Here is a 16175-nt window from a genome sequence, read left to right as displayed (position 1 = left end):
ATTACAACAAAGCTTTTCAACTTTTGATCTGCAGGTTTCAGTTGGGTCTAAGTAACATGAATAAAAGCAAACCTACTCCTAGAAAATTTACTTAGAAAAGAAAGAATTTCAACTCTTTGAATGTCTTTCCTCTCTAAAAAAATAATCAGAGGACTGTTGACATCCCCCTCAGCAGCTGGTACTAAACTGCAATGCCAAAAAGCAGTATTATGTTGTTCTAGTCTGTAGATTATCCATTTGAACCTTAATCCTCTTTCTTCAAGTCAGAGCTGTGAGACAGATCCATTGCTGGTATTAAGCATACAAACGCTTGTGTTGCACAGCAGTTAATGAAGCTTTCAGTAAAACAGACCAAAAAAGAAAAAGGTGCTTTATGGCTAAAAAAGTAATAGTAAAGAATCATAGAATCACTAAGGTTGGAAAATATCTCTAAGATCATCAAGTCCAACCATTAACCCAGCACCATCATGTTCTCCACTAGATCATAACCTCAAGTGCCACATAAACCCATCTTTTGAACACTTCCAGGGATGGTGATTCTACCACTTCCTTGGGCAGTCTGTTTCAATAACTGACCAACCTTTCTTTTTTACTGAAGAAATTGTTCCTAACACCTTATTTAAACCTCCCCTGGTGGAACTTGAGGCTATTTCTTTTGGTCCTGTCCCACCTCGCTGCAACCTCCTTTTGGGTACTTGTAGAAAGCGGTAAGGTCCCCTTTGACCTCCTCTTCTCCAGACTAAACAACTCCAGCTCCCTCAGCCACACACAGCACTCAAGGTGTGGCCTCATCAGTGCTGAGTACAGGGGGACAATCACTTCCCTGGTTCTGCTGGCCACTCTGTTGTTGATACAGACCAAGACGCCATTGGCCTTGGCTGCCTGGGCACACGCTGGCTCACATCCAGCCAGCTGTTGACCAGCATCCCCAGGTCCTTTTTTCCTGGGCAGCTCTCCAGCCACTCTTCCCCCAGCCTGTCACGCTGCCTGGGGTTGTTGTGACCCAAGTACAGGACTTGCCACTTTGACTTATTGAACCTCACACCGTTGACCTCAGCCCATCCATCCAGTGTGTCCAGACCCCTCTGCCTTCCTGCCCTCCTGCAGATCAACACTCCCGCCCAACTTGGTGTCATCTGCAAACTTAATAATGGTTTATTCTGATAATGAAGACAGTGGGAATCGATTCAACAAAGGCTTCAATTTGAAGATACTAGCTTGAAAGAATAAAAAATGATTTTCCTAGTTTAAAAACTGGCAGTTAATTCAAACAAATTTCCTCCTGAGTGCATTAAGGTTTTTTTTATCCACATGGACAGACTTGAGCCTCACAAATCCTTGAATAATTTTATTGCCTATAACTGCTTGTTCCTTCTGCTCTTACAATGATCAGGAAGCATCTTCTTAGTTTCTTTTTGCCCCCAAAAAGGAGCTTAGTTCTATACAATGAGCAAGTCAAAGCTCTCTCATCTTTGATCAAATGAGACGGAGAGTAATTACGATTATTAGAGAAAAAAGAAATCAGCACAAAGAAGAGGCCTCACATGATAAGAAGATGCAGTTTTGCAACAGTTTTGGACCTTGAATTGCAGTAATTCCTAAAACTAGTACTGAATAGTAGGTTGATACTAATTGTTGAGGTTTTCTTCCTTCCCTTTGAAATTTATTTTTTCTGAACAGATTTTGCCCACAGAAGTTCGGAGTTGACAGAGACTGCCATGAAATTAAATGCCAGTTCTCTAAGCAGTTATCTAACAAGCAAGTAGTGTTATGCATTATGACTGTTATATGACGTAGTACCTATATTCTAGATTGTTAGCTCTGTTCTTCAGAGCTGAATTGATTTGCTAGAAATTATTTTTCTCTTTAGAATTATTCAGGTTATGCTTCACTGGGAATTATAATCTTGTGCGTGCTTAGTATTGCATTTCATGCACAGAATTAGAGAACTAGTTAAACCCCTCCCCCTTCTCAGTTCTTAGTTTACTTCCATGTAAATTGCTTAATAACAAAATAGAACAAGAATTGAAAAACTCATGGGCAAATCAGTTCTCAAAGAACATCTAACCATAGCCCAGATCTCCTCTCACTAGTGTTATACTAATAAGGTTAGTAACTACATACATTGTTTCAAATAGAACAGTAATTAAAGCCACAAGGAAATTACCAGCTCTCTCCAGTGCAACTCCCATGATGATAGCTTACAGCTGACTGAAAAGCTGTTTATAAAATTAGATGGGTATTTACATTCTACCAATATCAAATGTAAGTACCAGAGGAAGAACAATTTCCTTTACTTGAAAACATACCAATTGTATTGATCTTACAGAGTCTGAAAACAAAACAGCTTATATCTGATACTCCACAAGATTACAGCAAAGCAATCATACTCAAAACTGCTTTAATTCAGTACACTGTTTATTCAAAGAAGACTGTGAAAGCAACAAAACAACACACTCTTTTAGCACTATGCTAAATTTCAAACCCCACTGATAAAGTCTACAGTTGTCTGCAAATATCTTCAACCCCACCTTCTTTCAGAGACAGAACTCTGAGAGTGACTGCCATGCTGCAACACTCTTGTCACAGGATAAAAGTTTCAACAGTCCAAACAAGAACTTCTCAAACAGGCTACGAGCAAACATTTGAGTTGCTTGACAGAAAAGAGCAAATGCATAAGACAAATTGCCTATGAAATATGTGTCAGTCTATTTGCTCCAAAGGTTGTGAAATTCATTTTGAGCAACAGCTGTAAGGAATCACTCTCATTCCTCTGGTTGCTATACAGACTAGGTCCCAGAACATGGGCAAGGATTTCAGACACTACCATAGTACTGTTTCTTAATAATGTTAATAACAAAAAAGAGTAAGAAGCAAGGCTTACAGTCTGACTTTCAGGGAAGTCCATCTTCAGCAGTTTGTGAGCACATTCTTCAAAGTCTAAGCTGAATAGAAAAAATACTTCTCATTATCTGTGCAATATATGCCATGCTAAAAACATTTCAGAATTAATATATGAAGATTGATTGTTGGTGCTGAAACTTCAACTATTTGGAAATAAAGTATCTCAGCTGTTTAACTTGCTGGATTTTTATTGTTGTTGTGGGGGGTTTTAATAAACATTTGTATTTCCTGAGTTTGTATCTGAAAATTAATCCAAATTGATTACATTTGTGAACCATCTGAGAACAGGATGACTCAAGTCATTATTATTACATCATCTTACAAAACTACATAAAACATTAAAAAGCAGGAGCTCATTTTGCACATCCTCAAACACTCTGAAATGCAAGCACTGCACATAAGATCCAAAAGCAGTATATACCACACTCTCCTCTTTACATTCCTGTTCTGGAAGCCTTTAGCTACCACCAATACCTCCTCTCACCCAAGTAAAAGATGAACAAACTCAAGTATGGCAAGAAACTATTTAACAGCAACTTTGAGAAACGTAAGAGCCTTTCACACCTCTCAGTATGGTATTAATTCACATGTCTAATGATCAACACCACAACTACATTATCACACTCCTCATGCAAGTTCAGACCTGCAGAGTATTACGAGCCATGCCTACTTTTAATGATGGAATTCAGTGGCATGCAACAGGTCAATCTCCCCTCTCATCCTGATGAGACAGGAGCTAAACCACCATGTTGTGCCACGTACTGCAAGGGGATTTCATTCTCAAGACAACTTCAAACAGAGTACACTTCAGGGTTGGTATCTGTACACTTATTTTCCAAGCAATGCAGATGTTAATGGGCCTAAGGAGAACCACACTGCAGAACTCCTCTCAGAAGTGGAGAAAATCTACAGCATTTCTGAGTGTGTCTGTGTAATTTTTTTCATAAATTCTTAAAATGCTGTATAATCTAAAGATCACTGACTTTCATTCACTGAGAAAATTCTGATTACAGCAATAGTCATAGAAAAGTCCCAGTTCACTACTCAAAACATTTTGAAACAAACAAGATTTATCTTAGAAAGAGTCTGCTTTACACAGTCAGGTCAGGCTCCATAATGAACACTTCCCTACTTTATTGTTTTTTTTTTAAATTTCATATTAAAAAAGAATTTTAAAAGAAAGAAAATTAGAGTTCACCCATTTCAAAAGAACTACACTTATAGGTGTACAAATCATATTCTATTTACCTTGACTGAATAGCAAGATAAATTGTACGACGGAATGAGACCAGGTTAATTTCTGTTTTGTCGTGAACAGTAACTTTCTGGCCTGGAAAAGAAAAACATGGTTTTGTAAAGAACAAAACATTAAGGAAGATACATGTAGCAATCTCTTAGCAGAGCTCTATTTATCGTTTACTACATCTGTAGCGCCCTATTTTTCTAGAAATATTTAGGACTGCTTGTCATGTTTACGTATTTTTTTAATCTTTATTTTTACAGATAAGGAAAAAAAATCGTTATTTGCTTCATCTGTAACTAACAGGAATATTTAAATATCGTTTTAACAGGATAATTCTACTTTTAAATTCTTCTTTTAAAGACTTTTCAGTGACTTAGTCACTGCAACCTCTGGATTTAACATTTCTTGTCTACATTATTAGCAACCTGTTTTCTGCACAATTTAGCTATACAATGCTTTATGTTGCACCCCTGATTTTAGCAGGTAATTCTTAGTTTCTATTATGTGTAGGATCTATGTTAGATCATTCTGCAAAGTTCTGTTTTGTCCTGCAGTAAGTGTAGAAAAATCTGTTCTAAATCGAACCATTTTGTGAACACTCATTTGTAAGATATTCACTATTCCTTCAGTCTTTTGAAGTTTGAAGCATAAATGATGAAAAGTTATGTGAATGATCATACTTTTCATCAGCCTGGAAGCTCTGCTCTTCTGTGAAATACCCCAGCAAACTAGTAAGGAAATCCATTACTGTTATTCCACAAGAACAATACTTGACTGGCTTTTCAATTACTCATGCAGTCTGCACAAACATTGCTTGCAAGGCTTTTCTCACAGAAAACTGATACTGTCAAGAATAACAGGGCAAAGTTGCTTTTCTGTTTCTGCCTGTGTTGAATGTTTTAAGACAATTACTTTTATACTGTTTGCTCGTAAACACTTAGATCCGAGAATAAGATGAAAACATCCCTTAACATTTGAACATCTTTGTTTTGCAAAACAGCTAAGAAGGTAAGCTTTCCCATTTAATCTACAATAAATCACTAGTAAGGTGCCAGTTATACACTCACCATCTTCACCCTCCTCTTCGTCATCTTCTTCATCTTCCTCACTACTTCCAGCTTCTTGATCTCCTTCAGATTCACTGTCACCTTCATCAAGAATTTCTGAAAGAGGAGTATCCCATATTATTAAGGAATATAGACCACAATATTTTCATTACAAAAAAATCCCTGATCCAACACCTAAAGAGGGAAAGGATATCTCAGGTGGAGAACGTGGCACATGCAAAAAAACAGGTATGCCATAATTAAAGGAAAACACCATTGGAGAAACAACACTGAATAGCAGGAACACAATGGTGAACTGAATGACAGTTGTTTAGGACAGAAATATCCCCCACTGTTAAATAATAAGGTTGGCAACAACAGTTGGATAAGTAAATGCCACAGATAAGTAAGTACATAAATATCACATATAAAATGTGTATACACACGAATACCCCTACCTTTCTTCAGTGTTTTGTATTTCTCCTCATTTTCCATAAAGTTTGGATCCATCTTGAAAACATCTTTAAAACAAAAGAGAATCTTTATTTAAAATACAAATTGAAGAAAGCAATGAATATTTAATCTTGATTTTGTTTTCTCAGGGAATGCAGTCACAGAATTATCTTCCATTTCTAACTTACTAAGAACATCCTCTGGGTTGTAGTCATCTTCTAATGGCAACATATGAGTAAACTGATCCTCCTCTTCGACTAGATCTAATCCCTCTGGAATAATTGGATGATCCTTGAAGCCATCCTTCCGTACAGCAAACATGACTTCTATCATATACTGAACACGCATATCAATTTTAGATTCATGCAGAATGTGTCGAAGACGGTCAAAGATTGCTTTGGAAAAGAAAGAAATGTAAATATGAAAAGGATTTACTAAATACAAATGACAAAAAGACATGTTTTGGCTAACTATACTTACCATTAATACCTCTAGGAGAAACTTCTGTTAATTTGAGCCCGCTCTCTTTAATAAATCCAATTGCTACTTCAATACTGTCATCAGTAGGCCTTTCAAGAAGCAAGGTGAGCATTTCCAAACATAAAACCTCATGAGCCTATGAAAGGAATATCAGCAAATAATCAGAATGCACAATGTTACACTATCATCACAGTGATTTACTTGACAGATCTGTACAGCCTTTGAGGATGTCACAACACACTAATCACAAACACAAGGCAACAGCAGTGGGACAAAGCTGCTTAAGAGGAAGTCCAAATTTCAAATAGTTTTACCACCTCTATTTACACCAACTTCATAGTAAATGTGACTCTGCTACTGAACAAGCAAGCAATGAAAAACATTTTGCCATTAAGAAAAAAATAGAATGCATTTCCAAGAAGCAAATAAACCAGCACTTGCATTACGGAAACTAGTTCCAAGTGCATTTTCTCTATAAATAAATCAGTTCTTCCAGGATTAGGCATATAAGCAAATGGCACATCTTGGATTAGCTTCCTCTTTACCAAAATGCTGTACATTCCCAACGCATTCCTGAAACACTGCTTCTTGCCATTATTTAAACTGGAGTATCCTGATTTATCACACATAAACAAGGTGCATAGAGCTGGACATAAATTTGGTTTAGATGTAACCAAGTCCAGTTCTGCTTACACAAATTGTTGCAAGAAAATTCTGTTTAAGATCTGTGGGAGAGAGCCTCAGACGATCCTTGATTTGCATCACGACTTGTCTGAATAGTAGCCCAAACATACATATGAAATCTAGGGAAGCTGTGGAGCATAAGTGTAACGATAAGTGATGATAACTGCACAAACAATGACCAATGTCTTTTCTAAAGAGGTCCTAACAACTTAAGGTAGGCACCACACTCAGGTTTTCAGGAACCTTTAGAGCAGGGATTGCATCTTCACTTAGGCTACTGCTGCCTTAAAATTAAAAATTAGCCTTATATGGTTTGGATTGAATAGAAACATAAAGTAACATACCACATTCTGATTCATCAAATGTGCGACAAATTTTGAAGATGTTAGACAGAGTTGCTGCAAAAGAAATAAACCAGGAAATTTTAACATACAGAAAAAAACCAACTTTTAACTCAGACATACCATAGATTTGTGCATCTCACAATAAAATTAAGTCATGAGTTGTTTGCAATTAGGACTGTAGACTTTCAAAAAGAAAAAAAACCAAAAAACTATCACAGTATCAATCCAGAATAGGTTGTCAAAGTTTCAAGATACTCTAATACTACTAAATGTACTAAAGACTGGTCTCAACTGCTCTTAGTTGTGTTCCTTTCAAGTACGTAATTTGACCACACTTGATAGACAGTTAACACAGCAGAATGACAAGTTTCAGCATGTTGCTTCTTCACGTTTTACATACCTTGTCATTTCTGCGATATCCTTTGCGAAAATTTAGTATCAACCTCTTGAGAATCAATTCACCAATATTTGGAAACTTCGAATTGATAATTGCCACAAGAGCTGCATAAACATGAGTAAATATCGGAGAGGCACTCTGAGCTTGCAAAATGGATCTAGCCAGCAATCCCCTGTAAAAATAGGTAAGTTTTAAGATTTTTCTGGTAATAAGACACGTAGCATTTTTATTCAAATGGTGTTCAGCCAAAGTAAACAATAACAAGTACTTATCACATAAAACAGTATTGTGCAGTTGGAATAGTTGGAAGATACCAAATGGTCATTTTCAAAATGTTTATCATGCCACAAATGGAGTTTGGCAAAACACGTTGTCCCAATCTGCCTGAACTCAGAAATTCTTAAAATGGTACCTTATCTTCCATTAAATATTGTTCATTTAGAAATACATTTGAAAATGCTAAGCATGCAAACAGCCATCTTGTATCCTGCAATTATCCCTTTTTTAACCCCAAGTTAGGCTGATTATAAAAGACTACTATTTAGAGCCTAAATAAATGTAAACACAGGGCTCATGAGAATAGTTCTTTTATTATTCTAATGATCTCTCTTACATTTATTATCAAGAGTAAAGTCTGAAAAGAATCTGCGGCTTATTTTTCCCCCCTCTCAATTTTGCTTATTGTAATGCTTAGGAGCACACACAATTTGACTTTTGCTGTATTACTCCACTACAAATAGGTGAGGGGGAGGGGAAAAAAGAGCCCTCCAAATGTGAATGTTTAAAGTACACACTGGAATCCAGCTATCTTATCTTCTCTGTGGTCTATTGAAATCCTCATAAAAACCTCCTACATGGTACTAAATACGAACAGCCTAGGGACCTCATTCCTACTTACTTTGGAATTGACAAATGGAATAGAACTCATCTCATACTAGTGCACAGAAGCAGAATATTTCCACTTTGAAACTATTAGTTACCTCTTTCTTACAGACTGAAACTGGTCTGTTTCAGTTCTTATTTATCCTCAACTTAAAAACTCAGAAAATTACTTAACAGCTAGGCAAAACTTCATGTCATTACTTTTATATGCACCTCTGTGCAAATCTGGAAGTTAGACTTCAGTGTAAGAAGGAGGGAAGTGGTGCCATTTCCCATCTATGTTACTTTGACATTTATAAACCACACACAAAAACTTCCATAGACAGTATATTCTACAAACATTCAATAAGCTTATTTCTAAATGAAAATACTATTGCTTGTATGAAAATTATGTTTCGGGGACATAAAATGTGGGCAAGTAAAAAGCAGTCCTACAAATCCCTGAGATTCATTATTACTTTTGACAGGAATGACATTCAGGAACTACTTGCTCACTCTCTAGATTTTACTTAATTCTTGTGTTGGTGGTTTGGTTTTGTTTGTTTAAATGGTAGTCAACCTAAGAAACCCATGCTCCTTTAGACTTTCAGATTTAACCCCCAATGACATCAAAATTAATGCAAGGAAAGTCATCACACAATAGTTGCACAATCACCATGACCTAGTACCGAGGCTCAAGTAGCATTATCATCTTTTCTCTACATTACAACAATAAACAACATAGGCAGGTAACTGTAGTAAAATTTGTATTGCTAAATACTGACTACAAATATTATTTGTCCCAGAGAAAAAACATCCAGCACTAAAAAAATAAACAGCCAGTGACAACCGTAAATTGCAAGTCAAGTAAAACACATAGGGAAAACCTTTAAGAAAAGGTTGCGCTGTTTTATTCCACCAAGCATTCAATCCCTTTCCCAAGTAAGGGACTATTCTGCATAGGACAATATAGCCTAAGGGTAATTTTAAAATCTGACCAGACCCCATACACTACACATAGCACACACCGTGATGTACACGTGAACAGTACACATAGAACCAGAAAAGCAAAAGAATTATTTTAAAATACAAACACTTACCTTCCCCTAACAATATTTTCCTGAAGCAGCTCATGAATGATGTTTTCTATATTAGAAACGTTCACTTTATTGACAAGACCATTGATTGACTTCTTCAAGGCTTCCCAACTCATCCTCTGATATGCCAAGCTATTACGAAGGCATCACAAATTATTAAAGCATAAATTTTAAGTAGCACTGAGTAAATTTTTATATATATATATATATATAAAACTTACATTCACATTTTCATTTAATCAGTAAAACAGGTAAGAAAATATTCACTGCATAAACATGAAGATTAGTTCACACCTACACATTTAACTACTAGAAAATCACTGATATACCAAAATGTAATACCAACCCAGTATGTTCAGCTTTCTATGCTGTTCCAAAAAATCCCTAGCTACATTCTGTATCCAACTTTTCCATTTACATTTTGCAGCAGAAGCAAGTACAGTTTTAATGCGATTCTCTTCTCTCTCTTCTGACAAAAATATATCTTCAAAACAATGATCACAGCCCTCTAAATGGATCTCATTTTCCCAACATTCTCTAAAACCCTTAAATGTTTTGCTTTCAGCAAAAAAACTAATATGTCACTTTCAACTCACCTATTTTTATCAGTGATTTGCTCTTGCATCATCCTGAGCTTGGCAGGTGGAATATATGCACCACCTGTGCGAGTAAGGATTGGATCCACTTCTTCTTTTTTCTTCTTTGAAGTGGCCTCATCATGAGTAAGTGAGCTCTGAACTGTTGACCTCTCTGGACTCCTACGATCAGGTGATGAATATCTTCTCTGCTTCCTCCGATCATATTCTCTCTCCTCCCATCTGTCATAGTGTCTCTCTCTCCCCCTTTCCATTCTTCTAAAAAGAAAAAAACCCAAAAACCCAAGGGTTCGTGAAAAGTTTTCACATTTTATTTTTTAAAATAAGTATTTTATTACCGATTAAGAAATGGTTTGATACCTTCCATCTGAATTTCTGTCATCATAGTATTCCCTTCTTGAATATTCCTGATCATATCTGCTGTCATCAGAGTGTCTTCTCTTTTTGGGAGACGGAGACCCATCATGCTCCATATCCCTGCTCGCAACCCAAGGCACAAAAAGTCTTAGTAAAAGGCTGAGAAAAGCAATGGTATTAATACAATATCTACTTACAATACAATGTTACAATGCACAACTATTCCAATTCTGCAACCTGAGTTTCAAGATACGCACCACTCAAATAAAAGAGTCTACTTTTACAATACTTTCTTGTCAGGAAAAAATTATCAAAAATCAAAGCTCTGTAAAAGGAAGCTCCTCCCAGAATTTAAAATTAAATATTAAACATTAATAACATTAAATACCAAAGGTAAATTCAGCACCATGCACACTTTTGCTTGTGCAGCACAAAAGTCTTGCCCTAAAACGACAGTTGTGATATCAGCAATATGTGAGTTCAAGCAAAAAGCCAGCATCTAATTTCCATTTTCAAGTCCCATGACAATTTAACTAAATGCTAAGGATTTTTAAATATTTAGTTCTAGTAATAAATCCATTTAATTACTGTTATATTGACATGCAAATATTTTATTAAACCTACACTTACTTTTCACCACTCAGTTACGGTAATAAAGAAAAAGAAACACAACCTGATAATTTTTTTAACTTCTCGAAATTACTATTTGAGGTGTCTATCTATATCTATATCTATATCTATATAGAATTGAAACGTATAAAACTCACTGTACCTGTCCTCTGGAGACAAACTTCCTTGTCGGGAACTGTAGTTTTCCTTCCTTTCATGGCTGGATCCATGCTTTAAGAAAACAAAGAAAAAAAAATCAAGCCCCAGCATGACTGTGAACACATACTTTCAGAACAAAGCATACCACATCTTCAGTTCCCTACTCCTTTACAAGAAGGGCCTCCAAATAAAGCTAAAGGCAGTCAGTTATGACAAGAGGAGCTGGTTCTCTTAGTAACACATAATGAAGTACTGGACTCTCTGCTACAGGATGCTGCAGATGCCAAATGGGTTCAAGACACTGGACAAACACTGGAAAAATCCGCATAGGTTACAAAAAAAATTTATCTGGCTCAGGAAGCTGCCAACAGGTAGAGTGGGAGTGTATGTGGGCAAGTACTTTTATATTTGCCCTGTTCCTAAATTTTTCAAGGCATCTGCTGTCAATTACTGCTGGGGGCTAGAGTATACAGACCACTTCCCTGCTTCCCCCTTCCAAATGCCATTTTACTCTGTTGCATCACATGCAACACCATCAACAAAATTCTACCACTTCTGGTTTGAAGAGTGTCTTTCCTCTCTCCTAAAAACCCCCTTTATTGAGTAATTTCTCCCTATCTTCTTCCTTTTTTTAACCATGATTTATTTTCTCATGAGTCATTCCTAGCTTCATATATAAACACCTAAGTGACACTGTTCTATCTGGCAGATTTGTGGGATTGTTTAAGTCATACACACTTAAACAGTTCACAGCAAATTCCATGGGCTGAATACGACATATGGAAGTATGGAGTCATACTCAAAAATCAGAGCACGACAGCATCTACAACATACACAGAAAGACATTTCTCAAGATGTTTTAAAACTACTTTGGTAGAGTTAAGAAGCAGTTTTTGTAATCTCAGTACTTTTATTCCAAAGGTCCTCTCTTCACTCAGAACATTATTTATCATTTTTCAAAACCATGTTGTCAGACAGTGATTAACTGTGAAATAGGTAACACCTCACCTCATGCAGAAAGTCAACAAAAAGGCTTGTTTGTGCACCTTGACTGAACTTCCTGCAGGAATTCTCACCTCATTTGTTGAAGTGGCACCCTCTCCACCAACATGCTGGCACACTAGCTTTTGACCCACCAGAGAACCAGTTAAAACTGCTGGTTACTAGAATACAATGACACCTCCTCCATAAACCAGGTGGTGGAGGTCACCGCAGACCAGGGTGGACTGTTATACCAATGATCTCCAAAACTTAATTGGGGAGTGTGTGCATATATGCAAATAAATAATTACATTTTTGAGGTCACTATAACTTATCATAGAATATTGCCTTTCTGAGGGTACATTTCTAACATTGTATTAAAATTATACCCAGTATTATCTTGCCTGCATCAAGACAATGATACAAACCCAATGCATTGCATTACTGGGAGCAGGCATCCCTATAAAAGTAAGTCCATCTAACAATTTAATTTTAGGGCAACATTACCTTTGATGGCAAAGCTAGTACAAGAAATTCACATACTTTCTACAAGGTTTTCTTCCCCTTTCAATAGTCATTTGCGGGATTATACCACAGAGCAGATGACTGAATTCAAGGCTAAGAAAAGCCCTTAAATTGGTTTTTTCCCCCGCCCAATAATATAATGCAAGTCTATATCTTAAGCTTCCAAGAAAGCAGTAATAAAAATCTTCAAAAAACATGGAACATTTACTGTATTTAAATCCTATTTAGCAGATGGGAAGGAAGTAGTGGATCTTTTTAGGATGATCCATTATCATGGGTTCTACATCATCTGTCTTTGCCCAAGCAGAATCAAAAACACAAGTGTTCACAGAAGTAAAATAATGTAATGTCTGTCTCTGTATTTGGCCTTATCACATCTCCTTGCAAAAGCACCTCTTCGCAGAAGAACTTGTTCCTCTCAGCTCTTCATGATCAGCCTTTCTGCCACAAGTTAGCCTTCTTCCTTGTCCATTTTGATCACAATGATTAACTGAAAGTGTCCAAACAGTCCAAAACTCTTGCTAACTGGCTTATTTTAACAGATGAGGAAGCACTACCACAACCACCAAATTGGAAAATAGTAGAAGCATCCCTATTAAAAGTCACTTCAGTCAGAAAAGTTGGATCCAAAAGGAAGCCTATGCAGGGTCAAACTTTAGAAGCACAGGTAGAGAAATACCAAATTTGAGGCAGTGTATCAGAATAGCATTGCTCTGCTAACCTGTCCCAAATGTACCGTACTGTACAAACACAGCATTTCTAAATGATAATTTTAAAAAATAACTTTAAATTTTTTCTTCTTGCATTCCTAAAAAAATCACTCCCACCTATTCAGAAATGGACCACACAGCTTTTAAAATGAAAAGCTTCAGCATTCATAGTATGACATAAAGTTGCCAAATTAACTGCTACTTACTGTCGCTTTATCTTTTCAAGATCATTGTTAATCTTTCTCCATTCCTCCACATGCCTATGTTCTCTGTTGAGCCATCATCATTCAGTCAGTTTTGACTAACTACTTTATCGTTATATCCCAATAATATTCAGGACTTTCAGTGTTAGGACAACAGATGCTAGAAATAGCTGTAATTTACTGACTCTTACAGTAGTTGTTACTACTTACTAGTAGTATTTATCTCGTAAGCAGCTACTGTCATTTACAGCTATTGCTTGCTTTGCATTCAGGAAGCTTGATGTAACATAACATCAACTACAGACCTAATTACCAGTAACATGGAAATAATAAAACTCTACAGTTCAGGTTGAAGAACACTTACATTTACTTGTGTCACCCTGCTCTTCATCTTGATTTCCTGCCTTTTTATGAAGTTCTGAACGTGCAGCAACCAGACAACCCAAGCTGGAATTCAGCATATGAAAAACATTTCACCTATGAATGAACACATATGAGATAATCAAAAATCTTTCAACTGCACACGGTGCCGGAACCTGCATTTTTTATTTTGCTCTTTAAAGCCATGCTTATATAGATCCTTAAACCAAAACAAGCAGCCCCCCGACTCTAGCCTATTCCGCTTTCTGGCTGTCACACAGCCCCTGTGGCAGGAGAGCGGCTGTGGAGCAGCACCGGGAGCTCACGGGCACAGCCGGGCCCGCGACCCGCTTGCCAGGCCACAGCGAGACTGCCGAGGCCCTGCCACCGACCCCACCGCCCGGCTTCCGGCCCGGGTCTCTCCGCCGGCCGCGCTCTTCGCGGGGCCACGGAACCGCCCGGCCCGCGGCCTCCGCCCGCCGCGGAGAGCCCGCACGGCAGGGGAGGCCGCGACCACCCGACCCGCGGGCGCACCTGGCCAGGCGGCGCTCGGGGGCTCCTCCTAGTCCCACGGGGAAGGCGGTGAGGGCCGACCCGCGCACACCCGCTGATTCCGCACAACCCCGCACACCGGCAGCCCCCGCAACGCCCGCGGCCCCTCTCCCGCACCTCCGGGCCCGCACGGCCACGAACCGCGTCACTTCCGGCGGCGCGCAGTGAGCGCACGGCCCGGCCCCGCCCCCACCCAGCCCCGCCCCCGCGCGCACGCGGCCGATCCCGCCCGTCTTCGCCGCCATCTTGCGGACCCTTGTGTGTCCCTTCCAACGCGGCATGGTCTGTGATTCTGAGTGACTCACCATAGTGAGTGGCTCTATAGCATGGGTTGTGCTCCCTTGGGTTTGCCCTGCATTTCCCTAGTGCCAACTGCTCCTAGGGTGAAGGGTCTGGGAAAAAACACCCCGTTGTTACCAAATGTACAAGGTTCCTGTCAGACATACGCATAACAGCAAACAAGCAGTCAGCTGGTGTCCCTTAAGGATGGAAACCTGCCCAAGCATCTCTGTAAAATGTAGTGAATTCACTGAGTGAATTGGGTACTGTAGCACACACTTCTGTCACTTACACATGTACTGCTTGAAATATGTTCCAGGACATACACAGTGCACTATAAACCATGTTGAATGTTACAATGCTCTTAGGGCACCTGTGTATTAGAGTGGGGGGTTGACCTCTGAGAGTTCAAAGCGATTCAGCACCACAAATCCACAAGAACAGAGGGCCTGTGGCTTATTATAAACGCAAACTTGTTTGGATTGTGGAAAGTAATTAAATGCATTGGGAGGGCAGAAAAAAAAGGAAAATGCTACGTAAGGTCTTAAAGTGCTTTTGGTTAATTTTCGGTTCTTGTGAGAGAAATGGAAATGAAAATGAAAATAAACTTTTATAGGACACAGCAGATCAGGGTCAGGAAGACATTAACTTAGCTGAGAGCCAGATGGTTCCTGCAGGGATATCTGTAATAGTGCCATGCGGCAGTGCTGCTGTGCTGCGCCCACCTGTGTCCATGTGCAAGTTCCTGTGCCTTCATATGTAGTGGGACACAGAAGTGCCTCCATATCTTGAGAAGTAGAAGATAGCAGGGAGGTAGGAGCAATTCTCAGAAAATGCTACTTGCCATTTTCCTTTTCAAAAATAATTTAGTGAAACTTTTCTCAAGGTTGGAAAATGCTACCAATTTTTTCTTTCTTTCTGTAGGTTTTTAAATCAACTTATTTGTTCTCTACTCAACATTATGGTACTTCTGTTTTGTCATATCATGTAACACACCTGTAGCACTGCTTTCATTGCAACAATTATTACATGCTCAAATCACAATGTAGGAGGGGACATTGATGATTGGACAGATCTGATTTATCTGGTGCAGCCATAGAAGACTTCTGTCCTCAACTACGAACTCACAAAAGAGTGAGAGAAAGGGAGCATCTCCCCATGACTGAGATCACTGCACATGCTATGCAGCACTTTAACTCAGAACCACTTCGGTTTAAACTAATCTACCAGTCTTTTCAGCACTTGAAGCATTAACAAAATGAATACAAACCTTTTCTCAAACTTTTCCAAAGGCCAGCAATGCTGTCTTAACATTGTGTATCATAACAGATATAA

General features: G+C 38.4%; 1 protein-coding gene across 7 annotated transcripts in view; it reads right to left on the bottom strand.

The window, feature by feature from the left end:
* The window catches only part of CWC22 (CWC22 spliceosome associated protein homolog), a 28520-nt gene extending 13786 nt beyond the window's left edge, over window positions 1-14734 (bottom strand). For 5 of the 7 annotated variants that reach the window (XM_027678425.1, XM_027678431.1, XM_027678432.1 and 2 more), the window contains exons 1-14: window positions 14679-14734; window positions 14014-14126; window positions 11235-11302; window positions 10466-10582; window positions 10106-10363; window positions 9513-9641; window positions 7555-7723; window positions 7155-7208; window positions 6127-6262; window positions 5835-6041; window positions 5652-5714; window positions 5215-5310; window positions 4153-4234; window positions 2885-2945 (exon numbers count right to left, since the gene is read on the bottom strand). In XM_027678425.1, coding sequence (XP_027534226.1) covers window positions 2885-2945; window positions 4153-4234; window positions 5215-5310; window positions 5652-5714; window positions 5835-6041; window positions 6127-6262; window positions 7155-7208; window positions 7555-7723; window positions 9513-9641; window positions 10106-10363; window positions 10466-10582; window positions 11235-11302; window positions 14014-14040 — 1467 coding nt within the window. In that variant the 5' untranslated portion in view covers window positions 14041-14126; window positions 14679-14734. The other 2 variants (XM_027678427.1, XM_027678426.1) reach the window with 2 other exon arrangements.
* Between the last annotated feature and the right edge of the window lie 1441 nt (window positions 14735-16175).

Source organism: Neopelma chrysocephalum, unplaced genomic scaffold (assembly GCF_003984885.1).
Source record: "Neopelma chrysocephalum unplaced genomic scaffold, ASM398488v2 Primary Assembly neopelma1_44, whole genome shotgun sequence".
NCBI classification, from domain to species: Eukaryota; Metazoa; Chordata; class Aves; order Passeriformes; family Pipridae; genus Neopelma; species Neopelma chrysocephalum.
This window is presented reverse-complemented; position numbering and strand designations above follow the sequence as displayed.